The sequence below is a fragment of the Notechis scutatus genome, chromosome 1 (assembly GCF_049901735.1).
Source record: "Notechis scutatus isolate UNSWTSFEM ecotype Mainland chromosome 1, rNotScu1.2, whole genome shotgun sequence".
Lineage (NCBI taxonomy): Eukaryota > Metazoa > Chordata > Lepidosauria > Squamata > Elapidae > Notechis > Notechis scutatus.
The window spans coordinates 35,560,225-35,581,969 of record NC_142009.1 but is presented as its reverse complement, the minus strand read 5'-3'; the positions used below and the strand labels follow the sequence as shown (position 1 = coordinate 35,581,969).

At 38.7% G+C, this 21,745-nt stretch overlaps 1 protein-coding gene across 2 annotated transcripts in view; it reads right to left on the bottom strand.

The window, feature by feature from the left end:
• The window catches only part of SPTBN1 (spectrin beta, non-erythrocytic 1), a 187,786-nt gene that overhangs the window by 91,396 nt on the left and 74,645 nt on the right, over positions 1–21,745 (bottom strand). Inside the window, exon 1 of one of the 2 annotated variants that reach the window (XM_026676705.2) lies at positions 16,415–17,020. The exons of the other annotated variant lie outside the window; for it this stretch is intronic. Within the exon in view, the coding sequence (XP_026532490.1) occupies positions 16,415–16,523 (109 nt within the window). The 5' untranslated portion in view covers positions 16,524–17,020. Of the gene's footprint in view, positions 1–16,414; positions 17,021–21,745 lie in introns of those variants that run through there. 2 annotated transcript variants of the gene reach the window in all.

Below are 21,745 nucleotides of genomic sequence, written 5' to 3'. Positions count from 1 at the left end.
TCATGTCAATTGTGTCATGCCAGCTTCGCTCTGGTCTTCTGTATGGGTGGTCTTCTGTATAGGTTAAAGTGGTAGCAGTATAGGTGGTGTGGGATGCAGCTCAAAGAACATAGCCATACTACCATAGGCATGTCTCATGCATTTCCTCTGTTATAAATGCAACCATCTTTTAGAGTGTTCAAAGTATTTTCAATTTTAGTGAATGTTAATAGGTCTTTTTAATTTTCCAAGGACTCCAGAAGACCAACCAAAATGTTCCTAAGTGAATTTTACTTCTGAACTTTTATAAAAGGGAGGTAAGCACTGCAAAATATATGCACTGATTTATCTCCATATTTTTGTATCTAATTCTGCAGAAAGCAAGTGTTAATAAGATCAAGATATCAAGAAATCACTAGTCCTGTATAAGAGGCTCACACAAAGAGTTGGGCCCATTGACACATCTGGGTTACATCAAAGGCTGCAGGCTATACAACAGAAGTCGTCTTATGTCCTCAAGAATATAGTTTACAGTTCTAGTAAGTCCCATTCATATATCCAAAGGTCAGAGATAATGGTTGTATTGCCCTATAGATCAGCCTTTGCACACAGCAGCACACACACTCACACCTTTTGACTCCTCCCTTTCTCTTATGTATATAAACAGAACAGCCAATATCAAATACTCGGACTCATCTAATTGTAATTTAGAGCTATGCCTGAACTAAAACAATATGAAAAGAAAATCAAAGTGGGAGAGAAAAGACTCAGCTACTACACAAATGCCTGTTTCTTATTCTGCTCACTAATGGCTAACATCAACCTTGATTTAATACATATCCATGAACAGGAAAAAAATTTTTCTCCTTCTGAGATCCAGGTTATCTTTTGGAGTTAATAAATCCGTTTATTGTTTGTGATGCTTTACCATAGATTTTTAGGCTTCCCTGGTGCGTTGTTCAATGTTGCTTCTTGACTTAAACACAACTTCTTTGTATTTCTCTTCCTGGTTTCACTTCTGCGTCTTCGCTACCTGGAATTATACCGATCCTCCACTTTTATTTAACCAATACAGCAACTTTGTTTTCACCTGGCACAAACTATTTTAGTACAGATGCATTATCAGAGTTGGATCCAGACCTACTGTAAGAGTAGGAATTCTTAAACTCACCGATATGATTCTTGAGCTTAATTAAGACTAAGAGCAAAATGTTACAGGGGAGGGAGGGACAAGAGGGAGCTTAGCAATATAGCATTGCACGTTCCTTTTCTATTTTGTAGCTACAATTTTCAACTGGGAATAAATTACAAACTGAACCTCTTTATCCCACTTTTCATTTGGCCATATCTATTTCACACTGCTGATCTTTCTGCATCTCCAAGTCATCAGATCACATTTGCGCTCAACATTTTGGCTTGATTGTATGTGAGTATTGTGCTAAGGCACGTTGCTAAATCTGTTTCATGTGACTCCTCCCACCAAAGCCAGGAACAAACCAAACCATAGAAGCTCCTTCAATGTTTTGATTTATATCATGCCTATTCCAGGGTTTGTATCTCCCAAACAAATCAGCAGGAGAAAAATTAATACAGGCTTTGGGCTCATTAAGAAAACTAGACAATGCTCCTTATTTGGAGATCAGGATTAAAAACAAACCAGTAAGCAAACCAATGAAAGAGTTCCATGGTTTCTTTATATGCTTTTGTAGGGAAAGTGTTTGTTTGATGAGAAGATTTGTTTAATAAGAGAGAGAAAGTTTGGTATAGGGGTTAAAGCATCATGCTAAAGTTGACTCTGGTTTCTAGTTCCGTCTTAGGCATTAAGGCTGCTGGGTGACTTGGGTCAGTCATTTTCTCTCAGCCCTGAGAAGGAGGCAAAACACTTCTAAAAAAACCTTGCCAAGAAAAGGAGGAAATTATCCAAGAATCATACATGATTGAACGGGGAAAAAAGAAGCACCAACAAAGATAATTTATGAAGGGCACATCCTGCTGCTCATTCATGACCCTAAATGTACACATTTTGATTTAGTATGATATAAAGTTATCTGCTATTTTTGCCCTTATTGGTTACAGAGAGGACTCTTAACAGAAGTTTATCCTCAATACAATAACAGTGTAAACCTCAGTCCCTGCACTTGCCCTCTGGAACTGCATCTTGAGAACTGCATGGCTCCACCCTTGCCTGCCTCCAACAAGGCATTGAGGACTTGGCTTGAGCAGGCAACTGTAGAATTAAAAAGCAATTATTTAATTTACAAGCAAGCAAGCAAGCTTTTATGATGCTGCAGATTATTATTGTTGTTACTGTTTTCCCTTTTCAAATTCAAACCTGCCTTTGCCAAGAAATGTTAGTATCTCAAACTCCTATTGACATGAAAAGGCTTCAGGTAAATAGTTAAACTTTAAAAACCAATATGAGTATTTTTCTACTAGGAAGAAAATCGGATTTGTCCTTTAGTTCAAAATAATTGGCTTTGAACCTGTCAAAATATCTTGATCTTTGTCTCAATGCATAGGCACTCTGCAATCAGCTTACTTTTATAATTAATTCTTAACCAAAGTTGTCACTTGACTATTTAAAAGATCCTGGTTCTGCTCCAATGAATGTACTACCAGTTTTAAAATAATAATTTACAGTATCTTGAAACCCCCTTTTTTTAAAAATGGAGCAACTGTATGGGACAGGGAAGACTATGGTGGAGGATGTGCCAGTTTTTAACTGCTGTGTCATGAAAACCATGATGAAAAGTTAGTGTTACATTATTTTCTCCTTTTTGTTCTAATTTTAATTTACCAATCTTTCCTTTTCTACTCCAAGTAGTTCTAATAAAAGGAATGCTAATACACCAGTACCAAATGACATCTTTTTCATCAAATTTAATACCATTTCCTCATCATTGTGGCATTTTGTTATATGTGATTTTTACATTAATATTCTTTATTTCAGTTTGATTTCATTTTTAATTTCTAATGTGTTACAATTGTATTTCTTTTGACTCTGTATCACAGAAGCTTAGATTTACAGATGTGGGGTGCAAAAGTCCAGACATGCAAGATGGCAGAAGAGTGATTAGTAAACCCAAACCTACTGATATGACGAGATACCAAGCAAATATTATTTTGAAATATTGGAAAACTCATTTACAGTTGAACTGATAGTATGTGTTCACAGTGTGCCTCTGAACAAGCTACAGTTATAAGGAAAACATGTATATTGCATGTTCAAAAAACAACAACCCAGGTGTTTTATATATATAATAATGTTGGTTCATCACTTTTTATCTTTCTGGCCTTTTCTGTTTATTGTTATTGTTTTTGATAAATCAAAACAAATGAACTAACTCCTTGCTCCCAACTAGGGGCTGTCTGGATTTTTACAGCTGAAATCATACAGCCCTCTGCAATTTTTTGGAGACACTCTGTCTATCAGCTTGAGGAGATAAAGAGAGAAAGCTGATTTTTTTTGGGGGGGTCTTTGCTTCTCCCTTATTCCACTGTATTTCCTTTCTTTATTATTTGCTCAGTTGAAAGAAAGTGGACATTTCTGGGGCATAACACTTTTCCTCACCAATGGCACTAGAAATGAAAAATTATGGCACTTATGGCAGGATTCCCTAAATAAACAGAATAACAGCATTGGAAGGGACCTTGGAGGTCTTCTAGTCCAACTCCCTGCGCAAGCAGACAGCTGAAAGTAGCACTGAGAAGACACGCCCTGACTGGCACAAGCCCTAGGTGGCCATTACCACTACTTTCTTCTTCCCTCCCTACCTTCCCTGCTGGGAGGGAGGGAAGAGGGGTCTGGAAATAACTGAAATGGTGGCAGAATTATCAAAAGAAGCTTTCCTTCTCCTCTTCATAGTTGACAACATGACAGCCAATTGTTAATAATTGAATCTATGAAAGATGGGGTGATGGCCTCAGACGAAGTCAGAAAATATCATTGGGAAATATAGCAAGAGCAGCGATGGATGCCACCAAAAATCAGCTGCAAAAAACAGAGGTTTGTAACCATTGCAAAGACTTCAGTTAGGATCAAGGGACAAGTGTACTTATACAACATGTAGTAGTAAGGATGTAAGTGGAAACTGGTGCTTTTATAAGGGTGATTCTAGTTAGAACTCTGGGATTCTACAGTGAATGTCCAGGATTTAAGACCAGAGTAAAGTTTCCCAACTCTTCCTGGAGATACTAGGCACTGAACCTCAGATCTTTTGCATAAAACACCTGCCCTATCCTGCTAAACTACATCCCCCTTTCCTATTGTGTCATAAAAATCAAAATTCTGAAATAATTGTTGATGTTTTCATATAAAGGAAATGCTATGTGAAATGAATTTACTCTAGTAAATAGCCTTAAATTCCCATTTCTTTATTCAGCACAGTGGAATTTTCTGATATTAATTATTAGTCTAGTTACATTAGGAGCAAAATCATTATTTTAACTGTTTTGTATGCTTAAGGCAGAAAGGGTTAGAGATAAGCAGGGAAACTCCTATTCTTTTTAAGTCAACTTTTTAGAGCAGTATTAGATGACTGTGCTCCTTTATTTTGTAAGAACTGTGTTAACATCCTATGCTGAAACTGAATAACAGACATTTAATCCTTTCCAATTCAATTTCAAATGGGAACCAAAGAGTGAGAGAGATGGAAACAAAAGGCTTTTGAAGGAAGTACAGTAATTAAATACCTATGCCAGAATCTTGTTCAGATTTGGCTGAGGGCAACAGCAGGACAAAGGTATACCATGAATACATTTGCAGATTCAGGCCACAGTATCTGGGCAAAAAAATACACGAGTAAATATAATAAACTGGCCAATGTCAAAAAAACAAGCTAGATACGAAAGGAAGAAGTTTCTGTAAATCCGTATTTTTTTTCTGAATCATTACACTTTTCTCTTTTACACCACCTCATCATTTTCAATTGGGATATCTTTTAAAGGTGCTCAGGGTATAAATCCCAGTGTTAAACAATGATTAATAATAAAAAATGATATACACATAAGCATACAAGGTTTATAAGATAAACCTTTCAACATTATTTGTGCAAAGCTGCTGAAAGGTTTAGAATGTTATTAAAAAATCAGATTAACTGAAAGATGCACATAGCTGTAAAGGTTATAGATACTACCATTTTTTTTTGAATACTTTCATAATATGCTACACCAGGTGTAGACCAATCCTGTATGTGATATACTTTAGAAGTGATGAACTATAACTTCCATTATTTATGGACAGCATGGGAATTATGCTGGAATACATTTGTAAGAATAATGTGGAAACCTTGGTAGAGAATAATAGCCAGCTTTCAGACAGTTTTTGCACAGCAAATTATCAATAATGGGGGTATATGGAAATGATTCATATATTTGGACTGCTAAGAAGTTACATATGTGCTGTTTCTCCATTTACAACAAGACTGATCTCCTTCTAACTAACTTAGGGAAGATCTTCATAGAACTCCATATGTTGAAGAATGTTAAATGAACAATCTATAATGTGCCACAAACATTTGTAAAATAACTTTTGTATGCTTCATCTCAGTCCACAAAAAACCATTACTGTATATCTGAGACTGTAAATCTTTTTCAAAACATTCATCAAGCTGAATATGTTCTGCTACTTCATTGCAAACAGAATTACTTATTTATTTACAGTTGTATACTTCCAAGTATTGGTCCTTATGTTCCCGTTCTCGAATTACAAAAAAAAATCTGTTAAAGTTCTAGGAAACCGATGGCCCTTTTGAAGTAACGAAGTAGAAGGAGCCTTCGTCTTACCTGATACCTTCCTTCTCAGTGTGCTGAGAGAGAATCCAAAGGATGGGTTAACTCCGCCTTTCTGCCCAGAGACTGAGTCCTGTTAAACTTTGTAGCTACACCTCTCTTGACTGTGTCCCAGTTTTGATGAAGGCACAGTGGTTGACTTGACACACTTCTGTTCTTATTGTCCACTCGTGGACTCTGGACCAGATGGTTGCCAGGGTGGGATTGGATTCTCTCTCATCACATCGAGAAGGAGCGTATCAGATAAGACCAAGGCCCCTTCTCCAGTATGCTGATGAGAAGATCCAAAGAATGTGACATACCAAAGCCGCTTGTCCTAAGGGTGGGCTGCAGTCTGCTTCCGAGTCCCCAAGTCTGTGTGCACCTTCTGGAGAACTTGCCTGCTGAAGGCCGCTTCAGCAGAAGCGAAGGTGTCCAACTTGTAGTGTCTGATGAATGGGGATGTCGAGGACCATGTTGCTGCCCTACAAGATTTCCTTGATAGAGGCCTGTGTCACCCATGCAGCCATCATGGCTGCACTTCTGGTGGAGTGGGCCGTCATTCGCAGGGGTAACAGAAGAGCATGAAGTTTGTAGGCTTTGGCGATGCATGCCCATATCCACCGGCCTACAGTTGATGCTGCAACCTTGTTACCCAGTGTAGAAGGCTGGAAGGCATCAGGGCGTCTGCTGCTGGGAAGGCACCAAGGTGTCAGCTCTATTTGTATGAGCTGGAACATGGCAGTTATGCCAGACGGACCAGGGGTGCCAGCCAAATAGTTATAGTGGCTATGCTGGTTAGATCAGGGCAGCCAGCCAATTCATTGCAGTGGCTGTGCTGGTTGGACTGGGAGAGCCAGCTGATTCGTTGTGGGGCTATGCCAGACAGACCGGGGGACCCAGCTGTGTTGGGAAGCCAATCTGAGCAAGGCAGCTGTGCCAGATGGACCGGGGAACCAGCCAAGGCGTTCACCATCTTGTGAACAGATTTCAATTCCGAGCATCCTTAAGAGAATCCAAAGAATTAACTTTGCCTGTTTGCTCTGAGGAGCTGTCTCCAAACATCTCCCTTGGGCTAAGACTGAGTCAAAACTGGGACACAGTCAAGAGAGACATGGCTACAAAGTTTAATAGGATTCAGTCTCTGGGTAGAAAGGCGGAGTTAACCCATTCTTTGGATTCTCTCATCAGCACACTAGAGAACAACAATTTTTGGAATTTGGAAAAAGAACAGGCAAGAGGCCAAAACAAACCATGAACTTGTGAGGTCACTGACTGGCAAACAAATGCTGGTGTGAGGAAATTCATTAAAAATGGAGTAGAGAAATGGAAGGGAATGCTTGGAATTTTGAACTGGAAGAGGTCCTGTTGCTGGTCCCATTTCTTAATATAGTCTTTTTTTTGCCAAGAAACTCTTAAATAACTTCACAACACAGTAGCATTATATACAATAATAGTATCAAAAAGTAGTCAACATGAAATAACAACATGTAAAAATTAAGATGAAGCAACAAACCAATAATTCAGAGAATTTCAACAGACAATTACAGTGCTTTGTGGAACTGTGTTTCTTTTACAAAACACAAACAAAACTTCACTGTTTTTTCTGAAACTTCCACGCAGCTTCTTCTTGCTGAAAATTTTAAATCTTAAAAGCCCCAGTATATCTGGAAGAACCAAGCAGATTAGGGCCATTCTAACAGGATTGGGGTTTTCCTGTTCTAAAGGTATGCACAGCTGCAGAACCAAGGGATCTGACCGCACAAGGACTCCCCATAAAGGTGTTAGTACCCAAGGGATGATCTGGAAGAATGCAAATCTTGAATACTCTAGTCAGAATGTAAGATACGAGACACCATTTCCACTAAATATTTTAGGCTCCTGAGGCAGTTCAGGATCGCTTTGTATTTACACTTCTTCCTATGTTGCTATGAAGCCAATAAGAGGCAATATAAGGATGCTCAGCTAGAGGCAGTATTTTAGCCTTTTCTCATTCATTTGAAATAAAGGAAAACCAATGAGTTCCACTTTCAAAATTAGATGTAACTATGAACTCTGATGCTCATCAATACAGGTAGTCCTCCACTTACAATAGTTCATTTAGTGATAGGTCAAAGTTACAATGCAATGAAAAGAATGACTTATGACCTTTTGCAGCTGCCCCATGATCATGTGATCAAAATTCAGATGCTTGGCAACTGGTCCATACTTATGACATTTGCTGTATCCGAGGGTCTGTGATCACCTTTTGTCAAGCAAAAATCAATGAGGAAGCCAGATTCACTTAACAAGCGTGTTACTAACTGATCAACTGCAGTGATTCACTTAACAAGTGTGAGAAGCAAAGTCATAAAATGGGGCAAACATAAGAAATGTCTCACTTAAAACAACAGAAATTTTGGGCTTAATTGTGGTTGTAAATTGAGGATAACTTGTAAATGGACTACATCTTTTTCTCAGAATTAAATCTCCATATTGGATTCCAAATGTCTTTCCTTCAAACATGTCTCCTTTAAATGAGTTGCTGTGTTGCTATTTAAAACACTATTTTATATAATATTTCCAGTATTTTTCAACCTTTTTACCTTTTAGGAGACACATGTTCAAAGTAAAATATTCCTATTATAAAATAACCTATTATCTACCTAGAGCTTTCCATATATATAGCACTTTACAGAGAATCATAAGGTAAAGAAGAAATGTAGTTGACTAATGATACTGATAAAACAGAACAGAACAAAACCAGTTTTTAAATGTTCCATGCATTAATCTACACTGCCAACCATGAATAACTAGCATATAATCAAATTAACATTCAGAATACACTCTGCTTGAGCCTTAAACTCTGGAAGTTAGGTGATCCAGTAAAAGCTGGGGTGGCAATCATACAAAATGTACATGAGAAGGCTTTCTTCAGATATGTAGCGGGTGAGAGATAAATGGAATTCTAGAGGAAAATAGCAAATGAACATTTCTGAGTGATAAAATGCAAGATGATAAAAGCATATATTGTGGGTTTACTCAGTAATATACAGGTGAAACTCAAAAAATTAGAATATCGTGCAAAAGTTCATTTATTTCAGTAATGCAACTTAAAAGGTGAAACTAATATATGAGATAGACTCATTACATGCAAAGCAAGATAGTTCAAGCCATGATTTGTCATAATTGAGATGATCATGGCTTACAGCTCATGAAAACCCCAAATCCACAATCTCAGAAAATTAGAATATTACATGCAATCAATAAAACAAGGATTGTACATAGAACAATATCGGACCTCTGAAAAGTATAAGCATGCATATGTACTCAGTACTTGGTTTGGGCCCCTTTTTTTGCAATTACTGCCTCAATGCAGCATGGCATGGAAGCTATCAGCCTGTGGCATTGCTGAGGTGTTATGGAAGACCAGGATGCTTCAATAGCGGCCTTCAGCTCTTCTGCATTGTTTGGTCTTGTGTCTCTCATCCTCTCATCAGAAAAGAGGACTTTGGACCACTGAGCAACATACCAGGTCTGTTTTTCTTTAGCCCAGGTAAGATGCTTCTGACGTTGTTTGTTGTTCAGGAGCGGCTTGACAAGAGGAATACGACATTTGAAGCCCATGTCCAGGATCCGTCTGCGTGTGGTGGCTCTTGATGCACTGACTCCAGTCTCAGTCCACTCCTTGTGAAAGTCCCCAACACTTTTCAATGGCCTTTTCCTGACAATCTTCTCCAGGCTGCAGTCATCCCTACTGCTTGTGCACCTTTTTCTTCCACACTTTTCCCTTCCACATAACTTTCTATTAATGTGCTTTGATACAACACTTTGGGAACATCCAACTTCTTTTGCAATTACCTTTTGAGGCTTTCCTTCCTCGTGGAGGGTGTCAATGATGGTTTTCTGCACAACTGTCAGGTCAGCAGTCTTTCCCATGATTGTGATTCCTACTGAACCAGACTGAGAGATCATTTAAAGGCTCAGGAATTATTTGCAGGTGTTATGGCTAAATTAGCTGATTAGAGTGGGACACTTTGAGCCTAGAATATTGAACCTTTTCACAATATTCTAATTTTCTGAGATTGTGGATTTGGGGTTTTCATGAGCTGTAAGCCATAATCATCTTAATTATGACACATCACGGCTTGAACTATCTTGCTTTGCATGTAATGAGTCTATCTCATATATCAGTTTCACCTTTTAAGTTGCATTACTGAAATAAATGAACTTTAGCATAATATTCTAATTTTTCAAGTTTCACCTGTATACTTTTCACAAATACGGTATTTAGTGAAGCATATTTTCCCCCACCTATGCTAACTATCCATTTTTGCCTATTTCTCTGATGAAAATAAATGGAAATTTATTTATTTTCAATTCCCACAATTTAACGACTTTATCTTGGAGTCAGATGGATCTTTCCAAAAGAGAAAACGAAACAGAAAGGCACATCTAGCGGGCAAACTTACTTATCTGTTTCATAAAGCAAAACATAAGAATCCTGATCATTCAAATTTATGAGAATAGCGAATTTCATTCTCAGTGTACAATTCAACATATCTGAATTATCAAATTATCCACTCTACTATCAAACAAAGACAGAAAGGAATTTTCTTCAAAATATTTCTTAGCATTAGCTTAGCATCTCATAATACCAATGTTGTCAGCATCTTCTCAAGCAGTCCTCCTGAACCTTCTAAACATGGTCCTTTCCAGATGTTGGAATTAAAAAGCCAACGATGGAGAAAGCTACTCTAAAGCTGTAACTCAAAATCAAGATTTGGTGTTCATCTATTTATTTTCATTAGTAAATTATTTTTTTCTTAAATGTATCACTGAGTGTAATACATATATGTAAATGTATTACTGAAAAAACACTTATCACCAAGAGTAATTCATGTATGTGGACTTTTCATGGAATATATCACATTTCCCCCCAAAAATTCCCACCACCCTCTGCTCCTCTTCAACGAAACCAAGATCGTGGCAAATGGATTTTCAAATAAATGTCAAATGGTCTTGTTCAAGAAAGCCCCAGGGAATAACAGGTTAACTAATACGTACTAATAATTTTATAGGGGAGGAAAGAGTCAGAAATGAAAAGTGAAATCTTTGCAATCAGGAAAAGAAAGTACTGTACACAAGGCCAGTGAAAAAGTACTGGTGTGAAGAAAACAACTTGACTATATGGAAGATTTTTTTTAAAAAAAGGAACTGTGTTTCAAAGCAATTTTAACAAATCATGTGCTTCATGAGTACACAGTATGCATGCATCTCAACTGAAGAATATCATGAGACTACATATTGTCTTCACATTGCTAGGAAAATTCCTTTTGATTGCGCCTGATATTGCAAAACATTGCTATTGAGAAACAAATAGTATACTTTAAGCTGTATTATACATATTGCTCTCAAAACAGTTTCAAAGTCAATGCTTTCCACAAAATATTATGAAATATGATGCAGACATCAACATTGATAGGGTGCTTCAAATGTTAAGGTTTTAGTATGGGGAGTTGGTTGTTTTGTTAGGTTCTTTTATGTAATCCATTTTAAAAAGCTTTCTTAAGGCTACAAAATGAATATAAAAAGCACTGTATGAATAAAAGTCAGATACATATTCAAGTGTTTGTAATTCAAACAGTTTGTTATTTTATCTTCACTTCACAATAAAGGCTAGTGAGTGTTTGGTAGGGAGTTAATTGGAGCTTTCTGCTCAGAAATGGAGTTGCTAAGGAAACAACTAGCAGCTAAGACATGTCTTATAATTACTTGATAGAGGTTGCCTTTTTTCAGGACCATCAAACCTTAAAATTAGCAGAATGTATTTAAGTGAATGGACTCACTTAAGAAAACAGCCTTCAGCTCCTGGGAGATTTGGGATGCAGGTTGGGATGAGTTTTTGAAGCAGCTTTTTGAAATTATGCACAAAATTAAAGAGGGAGGGAGGGAGAGATTGATTCAACTCTTCCTTGAGATAGTTAGTGTGTAGGTCATTCCCTCAACATAATATATTCATAGGAATATATGAATTTGAAAATAAAGTTGAAATCCCCCCACTGTCACTTCCAACATAGGCTTTCTTAGAAGATTAGTACAAATGTTTTGTAAAGTGCAGAAATCATTTCCCCATCATCACCTACATTAATCTATTAGCTAGGAATAAGGAAAAAAACCTGGAAACTGTTAAATTAATAGCAGTTTAGCCTTCATGCTGCTCTAGAGCATAAACATACAGGGGATTTTCCACCAGGTGGGGTTGGGAGTTTAAAAAGAAAAAAAAGCAAGCATCTTCCCACTTCCTGAGAACTAAAAGTTCAGGATAAGAATTTAAACCAGCTGTCCCCAACTCCCATGGACCAGCACCCATCCATGGCATTCCAGAAACAAGCAAAGCCCCATCTGTGGGGTGCAGGCAGTACATGAAACCATGCCCCCTCTGGTCCACAGAACTGGTCCCTGGTGCCCAAAAGGTTGGGGGCCACTGATTTAAACTAAAGAGGATTCTTTTCCTAAGAATTCATTAAATTGTGAAAGGGAGACATCTCCTAATTCTCTCCAACTTATCCAAATTAATGGAACAAATTGTTCTTCAGATGTTTTGAAGCCAAGCAATACTCTTTTCCAAATTCTTTGTACATCCAAGAAAAAAAATACATCATTATTTTTCACTTTAATTATAATCAGATATCACAGAGAGTCAACAGCAGAAATATAATTAAATCTGTTAGGAAGCTAAAATGTAGCCCTGGATTGATTTGCTCCAAGAACAGTCCTATTCAGCCATGAGGTTCAGTGGCACTGCTGGGAAAATAATTTCATTATTGTCCTATCTCACAGGATAGTTGTTACAGTAACAGAGAACTCGAACAATATCTGAAGAAAAATAAATGTGACAATAAATGAAATAATATTATATATGATTAGCAGCACATAAATTGAAGCCTAAAAGCATGATCTAGTACTGTAAATTTGATTTGTAACCAGAAACTAGGCTCTTAATGCAGTACCAATTTATTTATAGATGAAGAACCATAGAGTTTAGCTGTAGGGCTACTTTTCCATTTTTCAGTTGAAAGATAGCTTTCTGTTTTTATCCAAAATAAATGACTAGAGGAAGTGTTCTCCTTTCTGAGCAATTTATCCAATTAAACAAGCTCCAAACAATGTACTGTAGGCTTTGGAAAGCTTGGTAGTTGTCAGCAGTGACTTTGCAAAAGTATACTATAATTTATTCTAACCTTTGGTATGATGTGCATTCTTCAAAGATTTCCTGTATTTAAATCCTATCCCAAACATAATCTGTCAGCACCATTCCCCCCACATTCCAAAATCCTCCACTGAAGTATGAAGAAACAATGATTAACCCTTCTTTTCCCTATCAAATTGTACTGGATTTGCATACTTTTCACAAAGCAAGAATTACAGAGAATTTGCACTTTAATTTTGCTACCCTGTTTCTCCAACAATACGGCCTTCCCCAATAGGAAGTCCCAGCATGTTTTATAGGCATGAAATGAAATTAAGCCCCTCCCCCCAAATTAAGGCCTATATTAAAACATGCAAAATGGGGGGGAAATGACGGGGGGCTTGCCGTTAGGAAGCACTTTTGTTGCACACCCGGATATGGTGCTGCCTGCATTGACCCCGATACAAAGTGCCCCACCAACGCCGAGGTCAACATCCAAGCCGTCGCCACCCACCCGCCCGAAGATGCAAGTGGGGGGAATTAAGTCACCCCCGAAAAGACAGCCTAGCCATTTTTTCGGGGCTCAAAAAAATAATAATACCCGGCCTTATTATATGAGAAACACGGTAGATAAACTGATACTCAGGAGTATAATTTAAATACATGTGTAATCAACTCCCTATTAAAAAACACACATTCTTGAACCACAACATAATTGAAAATAGACCAATCTGATTTTAGGACCACACCGGAAGAGATTTCCTGACCATTTTTAAAACCAGATTTTTCACACTGTGCCTGTTGCTCCCGATTAGCCAAACCTCTATCACTTCTAGCCAGCAAAGCTAATCAAATACTAAGGAACTGAAATCCAAAATTTTTGGAGCAGTAATTGGGGAAGGCTGTCTTATGTCAAGATTTCAGTACTCTTTTCAATATCAGGTTCAAAACCAAAGTACAAGTCAGTGAGAATTTAGAACAAGTTCCATGTAGTTAAAAGGTTGTGGATGTGGTTCATTTTCTAAACAGTCTTTCCCCCTCCCCTCCTTCTACAACAGCCTCAATATGACAATGGGAGTCCAGTTTTCTAATTGGTTGAACTTTCAAAATTTGAGTTGTGTTCTGGGATGGAAGCCTTTTCCTGTAAAGCATGGGGAAGGGGGGTATAGGAGAAGGGATGACCTTGGAATTGTCACAAATCTTAATAAGCAGTTATTTCAACGCTTGTCATTTCTTGGTGTTTCAATTTTTCAAGCAGAAACAGGAATCCTAAATATCAGAAACAGCAAATCTGCTTTACTTCACGGAATATGGGACTTTCCTATTTTTTCACCTAACACACTAATGATTGGAGAGTTTATACAACATACTAAATGTCATTTCTGAATTAAAATGTTCTGGTTCCATTCAAATGCACTGAATCATTGATTCTGTAAATGAATCTAGTACTGTAGAATCGGTTTATATAAAACATTAAGTCACAAAAAACTAGCCTAGATTACAATCCTTAGCATGTTGCAGAAATGCAGCCCATAGGTCTTGAATTACTAAATATGCTGTGCGGAAGCCAGTCCTTTGAAAGAAACTATACATCATTAAATATGGAAAACCATTCTTGTTTTTACTGAGTCAGGCAACTTTTTTTAAAAACACCCAAAGGCTGCTTATATTGCTGGTTAAACAGCAACATTTTGAAGGGACTGGATAGAAGGAAGGTACATTTTCTCCACCTGATTTTGTTGGGGAAGGAGGCTACATTTAAAGGTCTATAGAGATTACTTACTGTATCAGCTTCATTTCTCAAAATTGTGGAAAATCATACCACCATCTAGTATTTTGCAACAAATTTCAGGAGGTTTGGAAATGACATGGGGAATGCTATACACATATGTACAGTACAAGCTGCACCCTCATTGCTATATAGTAACAATCCACCTCATTTTTCAGATAGGAATCCTTTGGTAGCCAAAAGGCACCATCGTTGCACATTTTCAAAACAACCTCACTGAGTATGGGGTGAACTAAGGCACAAATTTAAAAAGCTTATGTTCCATGATCATAGAATGCAGTACTGACTAATTAGCAGAGAAAAAAATAAAAAAAAATGAGGGGCAGGAAGGAACTATCACAAGGCAATATTTTGTTGCTGTTGTACTTGTATTTATCTAAATCCTACAGCAAAAAAATTTGAAACCATTTTTTTATATTTATCTCAATCTCCATTTCTTTTACAATATTTAACTTTGGAACAATTTTATCAATTTGCATCTGGCATTGCAGTTATTTTTACAAACCTTTGTATAAGGATGAACTCAATACAGTGAATAAGAAAACTAAAACAAATACCAATATAGAATCATAACAATGTAATTCTGTAACAAACCCAGAGTTGTTGTTTTTTTTTTAAGTTCCTTTCCGTTTCTGAAGGAAACCACAGTTCCCTGTCTGTGGGATGGTAGAGATTAAAAATAAGAAATATATTCTGTGTGGTTTGAACTTTTGACTTCCTTGGATAGATTTGTGATTCCAGAAACAATGAGTGTATCTGTGAAGGAGCTACTGTCATTAGAGCTAAGTCAGATCTTACATTAAGTTGACATTCCATCAAGGGCTGGTTTCATTCCTAACTAGAATTCCACCACCACCACCCAATACCATATTAACACAGAAACCAAACTCCATTGCTTGCAGTATACTAAGGATTCAACTGTAAAATGATCAAAAACACTCTCATCAATCATGTAGAATTCCATTCCAGAACAGCAAAATTCCTTCCTGTCACTGTTTCACTTTGAATGGGAAAAAAAATTAATGAGCACTGGGAAAGATCCTTTCCTACTCTGGCTCTAAAATATAAGCTTTAATTCGAATAGATGTGTTGACTGCAACTCCCAACACTCCTAATCAGGATGGGTCAGTTTTAGGAGTTGCTCCGGAGCTGGAGGGCACTCGATTGAGGAAGATTGCCACAATCAATGGAATGCTAAAAATGGGATTACCCAAGTAGGCGGAAGATGTTTTGGAACACTGCATAAATTGATCCCAATGGCATTTTGAGGGCTTGGAGGGATAGATACAGATAGCCGTACATATTATCTAAGCAGAATCAGAGAGGAATCATCTGATTAGTACCTGAATGCTGTAAATCGCCAGAAGGAATTCAGACAAAAAGACCACTCCCTCTTCCCCATTTCCCTTGCCCTATTGTTCTAGATAGCAAGGTCCGAGTTAGCCTTTATCATGTTTCTAAGGTTGAACCAAGAGAAGCTTACAATACCATATGACAGGAAAACAAGGAAATCAGCTTCGATTTAAAGAAATGCAACCCAACATCTATTATTTTGCAACCGATGGTTCTCCCGTCTCATCAGCCTTCATATTAAGGAGCATCAAAAATCACCTCATCGTGTTATTGAGCCACATTTCATAGCAACGCCTCTTGCGAGAGAGAGAGAGAGAGAGGAGGAGTAGGAGAGAGAGAGAGATGGCGCTTACCTTGCAACTGCTTGAATCTTCCTTCTAATTGATTATAATTATATGGCACTGAAGCAGTGTAACCTGGGGACATGGATCCGGGCATGTTAGCTGGGTTCTGTAATTCCATTTAGAAGGGACGTGGTAGGATATTAAAATTCCAGCATACAAATAAATAACCTTTGGTGTTTGTTAAAAATCGGGTAGCAACCCTCACTGGGTGCTTTAATACAAAATCTAAGCAGATCCCAGATTTTTTTTAAAAAATGTTTTATTTGTCCAACTTGAAAATCACATTCAAATTAAAAGTAATCCACGAGCAGATGGTTTATCAAGGCATGCAGTTTGAAACGAGCACTGTGTTTGGACTGCAGTCTCGTCACCCGCAATCCTAAGGGTTCAAACTGATTTCGGTTGCCAACCTTAATGAAATTAACCAATTAAAAAAAAAGCCAAATAAAAAATTCCAGATCTCCTAGTTTCCAAATCGGAATCAAAGCCAACGCAGAGGTAGCATGGAGCCATCGGCGGCCCTCCCTCCCTCCCTCCTGCCTGCTGCCTGCCTACCGAACGCTTCCAGTAGCTCACACACACCTCAGACCTTCCTGCTCGTTTGTAATTTCTAGTAGCCACTCACTGTGTATTTAGTGATGATGTCACGTATTAGCATAAAGCATTGTAGGGAGGAAAGGAAACCAAGACTGTACCAAAGACTGAAGGCAGTGGGTGGAGAACTGGGCGGGATTATTAAGGAGGCACAGAGTTTCCTCGAAACCAAACGCTTGCTGCAAAAGGGACACGTTCCCACGTCCAACCTGGAGGCGAGCAACTTGGAATGAGCACGCCCTTCCTGGCCAATCTGAAGACTTGGGGGAGGGGGGGAATGAATCACCTATGAAAGTGCACACGGTAAAAAAAGGCAATGGTACCTCCCCACACAACGCTGGTGGAATTACATCTTTTGTTAACAGCTTATTGTAACGGAAAAGTCTCCGGTTACTATCGTTTCGCAAAGAGGACGCGGTTCCTCCCCTGCACTCGAAGGAAAGGGAAATAGAACACAGAATAGCTAACTCTTTGGAATGCTGTTCAGTATTTAGCATCATGAACGAGAAGAGAAAGAACTGCTAGAAATGTAGACGTTGCAAGACTTAAATGGCATTTGGGGGAAAGAAGAAAAAGAGTCTTCTTCACCTTGAAGTGTAGCTTTGTTTTAATGGAGGATGCTAAATGTTTTGGAAGCAGGAGATGTATCTTTCTGTGCAGTTGCATGCATGAATGCATGCGTTTTCATTAGAAAAGCAAAGCTTTGGCAAAATACATTTGGAATATAATGGTGTTCGTCCTGATGTATTTATCAGGAAGAGTTAAGATGGCAACTTCCAAGATTCCAGGCTGCCAAAGAAAATCTTGATCCATTCAGAGAAGAAGAAAGGAAGCTAAAATTGTTAATACAGAGTAGGAGTTTCTTGTCAGAGTTCTTATTTCTTTTTAAATACATGTTCTAATTAGCAGAATTGATTTTATTAATTTGGAATAGGTTGCAGTATTGTTTCTATGTTTATGTATTTTGATCCTGCATTTTCAGCATTTTAAGAGTTAGCTTACAGCATTAGACTGTAAAGATTTCACATTATCTTGTAACTGTGTTGCTTGTGTGTGTAGTTAATAAAGTATTGCCATTGGGAAAAATGCATTCCTGGGTTGAGCAGCAGAATATAGCAGCAGTTTATAATTTTTTCACCAGCAGAAATAGGGATGAGGAGGGGGAGGGGGAATAATAATATAGCTAGATATTGTTTTTTAAAAGTGTGGCAAACCTTTTTTCCCTGAAGACTATACAAATATGGAAAAATGTCTTGTGTTCCTATAATGGAAAGAGACAGAGCCAAATATGGACGTAGTAGAACCAAAACTTTCACAGTAATAGAACTCTAGTTACATTGTACAGGAGGGGGAACCAAAACAAGTGGGCTTTGAAATGTACAATGGCCTTTCAGTATCTTCTGAAGTCATGTAAAATAATTTGCAAAATTTTAATTCCACTGAAGTCATGGATTTTGGATTTTAAATGCATTCTATAAGCTAGCCCATTTTAGGTACCTTGGCTGAAAAATCCAAACGTGCTTTTTCAAAAGGCAGCTAGCCCTTTAGAAAAGCACCTTTGGGACAACTATGATCCTGGGTGATTGAGAAGCTCCATAGACATTTGGTTGAAAAAGCGTTGTCCTATGATACACAGTTTCATTCAGTTAAAGGTTGCAGACATCAGAGTTTTAGTAGTATATAAGTGACAGTTTGATCTGGGGAGGGGGGTAATCCAAGTCCTTGATATGAATTATTGGAGGGACTTGCATAAAAGGCTGAAAACCATTGCTTCAAGCTCTAGTTTAGTATCACGAGAATGAGCTACAACAACATCCAGATAGCACCTACCCATTGCCCCTTTGATTTTCCAATGAAGCTGCAAGGAGGATTTCAATAAGCAGAGCTTGGAGCTTTTTCTAAACCCTAAAGGTAATTAATGTTAACATGATTTGCGTGATACAAACCAGTTTCATAAACCAGGGCATGAAATTGTTTGTCTAATGTAAGAAATGAGAGCAAAAATCTCTCTCCTATGGCCAAAGTGGAAAATATCCATTGTGTGGGTTGCTGTTTCAGTGCTTAAATGAGCCTTTTATTTTATCAAAGCTCACAGCCATGAACAGATCTCTCATCCATGAATTTAGGCAGTTTTAAAGCCATTGTCACATCTTGAGACAATGAGTGAATTTCACAAATGGCTTCTGCATTGGGTAAGCAAATACTTTCCTTGGTGCTCTGGATTTACAACCCATTTTATTCTACTATGATAAGAGAATAGAGCTTAGGTTTCTCCTGTATAGTTTTTCTCTTGTCCTCCTTATCTAGATGGATTGTTTTTTTGCATTGGGGTCACGTGGTTTAAGCAGAATGTCAGGAAAATCTAGCTAGCACATGCAACTATACTTTTGCCAGACTTGAAACTGCAGTGAAAATGATTTGTTCTTTTGATTATCTCTGTATATCTGTATTACCAGGCTGTTCAGTTGTAATAGCTGCTACTTTTCTTTATACTATACTTGGTCAACATTTCTACAGGACCCAGCAGCACATAACACCTGCAGGTCTATTCCTTGAAATGCCACTGCCCCACCCTTCACAAACAGGTGTTGCTATGCACCTTTGAACCTGCAAAACACTAAGTGCCAGTGAATATGCAGAGAGATGAATTAGGCTTAGACTTCTATCAGGACTCAAATTGCTGTTCTTTAATGTGTATAAAAGGTTCTTTATGCCCTTGGCTAGATGCATAAAATAAATATCTGAAAGATTTGCTTTTAAAGAAGTTGGGTAATAGTTTAAAAATAAGGAGAACAGGTTGGAAAATGGCTCAATTGCAGATTCTCTTCACATATTATTATAACAAGGCAGGAAAAGGCTTCCAACACTTGAAAAGTTCTGTTAACAAAACTGCCAGAGATGGGCAGATGGTTTGCTCAGCTTTAGAGGACAACTTGATATGAGAGCAAGAAAAGAGTTCTTTAAAGTTTGATAGACACACTACACTGCTATCTTGGTAAAAGTACATTTTACTATATCTTCACAAAAAAGGTAACTAAGACACTAGGAGATATGTCCTAAGTCAGGAGTCGCCAACCTTTTGGACCTCAGGGACCACCAAACTCATAATTTTAGATCCCAGGGACCACTAACCGGTTCTGTGGGCGTGGCCTGGTTTGTGGGTGTGGCTTGGTGGTCATGTGACTGGGCATGGCTTGTATGTAAATAGTATAAATATTTATATAAATATTGAATTTTTTATAAAAAAAAGAGCAACTTTTACCCAAAAGCAGGCAGGCAGATTGAGTTGCTCATAGAATCACAGATTCATTCAGAGATCTATCTGCCATCTGCTAGCTCAGTCTGTCACATAAAATTTGCTTGCAAGCAAACTCACAAAATTAACTCACAACACACCATGCATGTAAATATTGAATTTTTTTTATAAAAAAGAGCAACTTTTACCCAAAATCAGGCAAAGCAGGCAGATTGAATTGCTCACAGAATCATTCAGTGATCTGTCTGCCATCGGCTAGCTCAGTCTCTCAAATTTGCTTGCCTTGAGTCTGCACTGAATTTGCTTGTAAGCAAACCTTCAGTCCTGAGGGAGGTTTGGCTTTGCTGAGCCGAAGATCTAAAGACTAGCTAGAAAGCAAGAAATCCAACCATTTCCTGCTTCCTAGCTAATCTAAATCTCCCAGCACAGCAAAACAGATGATGATCAGAAAAAGGAAAAATAGCAATTTAGCAGGCAAGTTTACCGGGTAAGGAGTGAGTGGGCGGGGAGGGTTCCCATGGACCATGTGGGCAGTGCAGCCTTGTGTTTCTGCGCAGCCTGGATTAATTGCTTTGTGGGGTGCTCTGGGGGAGAGATGCTCTGCAGCCCACAAAAAATTTCTGTCCTAAGTCATCTATTAAGCTCAGTGCTGAATGAATTGGGATTTGAAATTGGAACTCTACTACGCTACCCATCCGTGTCACATACAGACTCACTCAGAATGGAAGAGTTGAAAGGGACTTTATAGATCACCTAGTTCAGTGGTCCCCAACCTTTTTTGTACCAGGGACCAGTTTCAAGCACAAACACTTTTTCAAGGACCAGGAGGGAGGGGAGAATCCGAGTTGGTGGTTTGCTTGCAGATGTTTCATTACCTGACTAGGTAACATCTGATGTTGTTACCTAGTCGGGTAATAAAACGTCTGCCAGCAAACCACCAAGTTCAGGGAGCGCCTCGGCCCTGCCTCCCTCAGCCCCATCCCTCAGGTGTCTCCCTCCCTCCCTCAGGTGTCTGCCTCGTTCCTCTCTCAGTCGCTCTCTCGCTGCTCCACCAGCCCAGGAAGAAACTGCTTCAAAGAAGCCGGGGGGGTGGCTTTTCCTGTCGCCGCAGCTCCTCCGAAGCGCCCGTTTACCCCCACCCCGCCCGCTCGCGCGCGGTTCAACCCAGTGCTCCGTTCTGCCTGCCTGCCTGCCTTTGTTTCGGAGCAGCTTTGGCTGATAAAAAGAGGCGAATAGTTATTATTCTCAGCCGAAGCTGCTCCGAAACTACCAGAAACGAAGGCAGGCAGGCAGGCAGAACGGAGCACTGGATTGAACCTGGATTGATTGGTGGCGGGGTGGGGGTGAACGGGCGCTTCGGGGAAGCTGCGCCGACAGGAAAAGCCACCCTGCCGGCTCCTTTGAAGCAGTTTCTTCCTGGGCTGGTGGAGGAGCGAGAAAGCGACTGAGAGAGGAACGAGGCGGGAGGAAACCGAAGCTGCTGAGCCAGA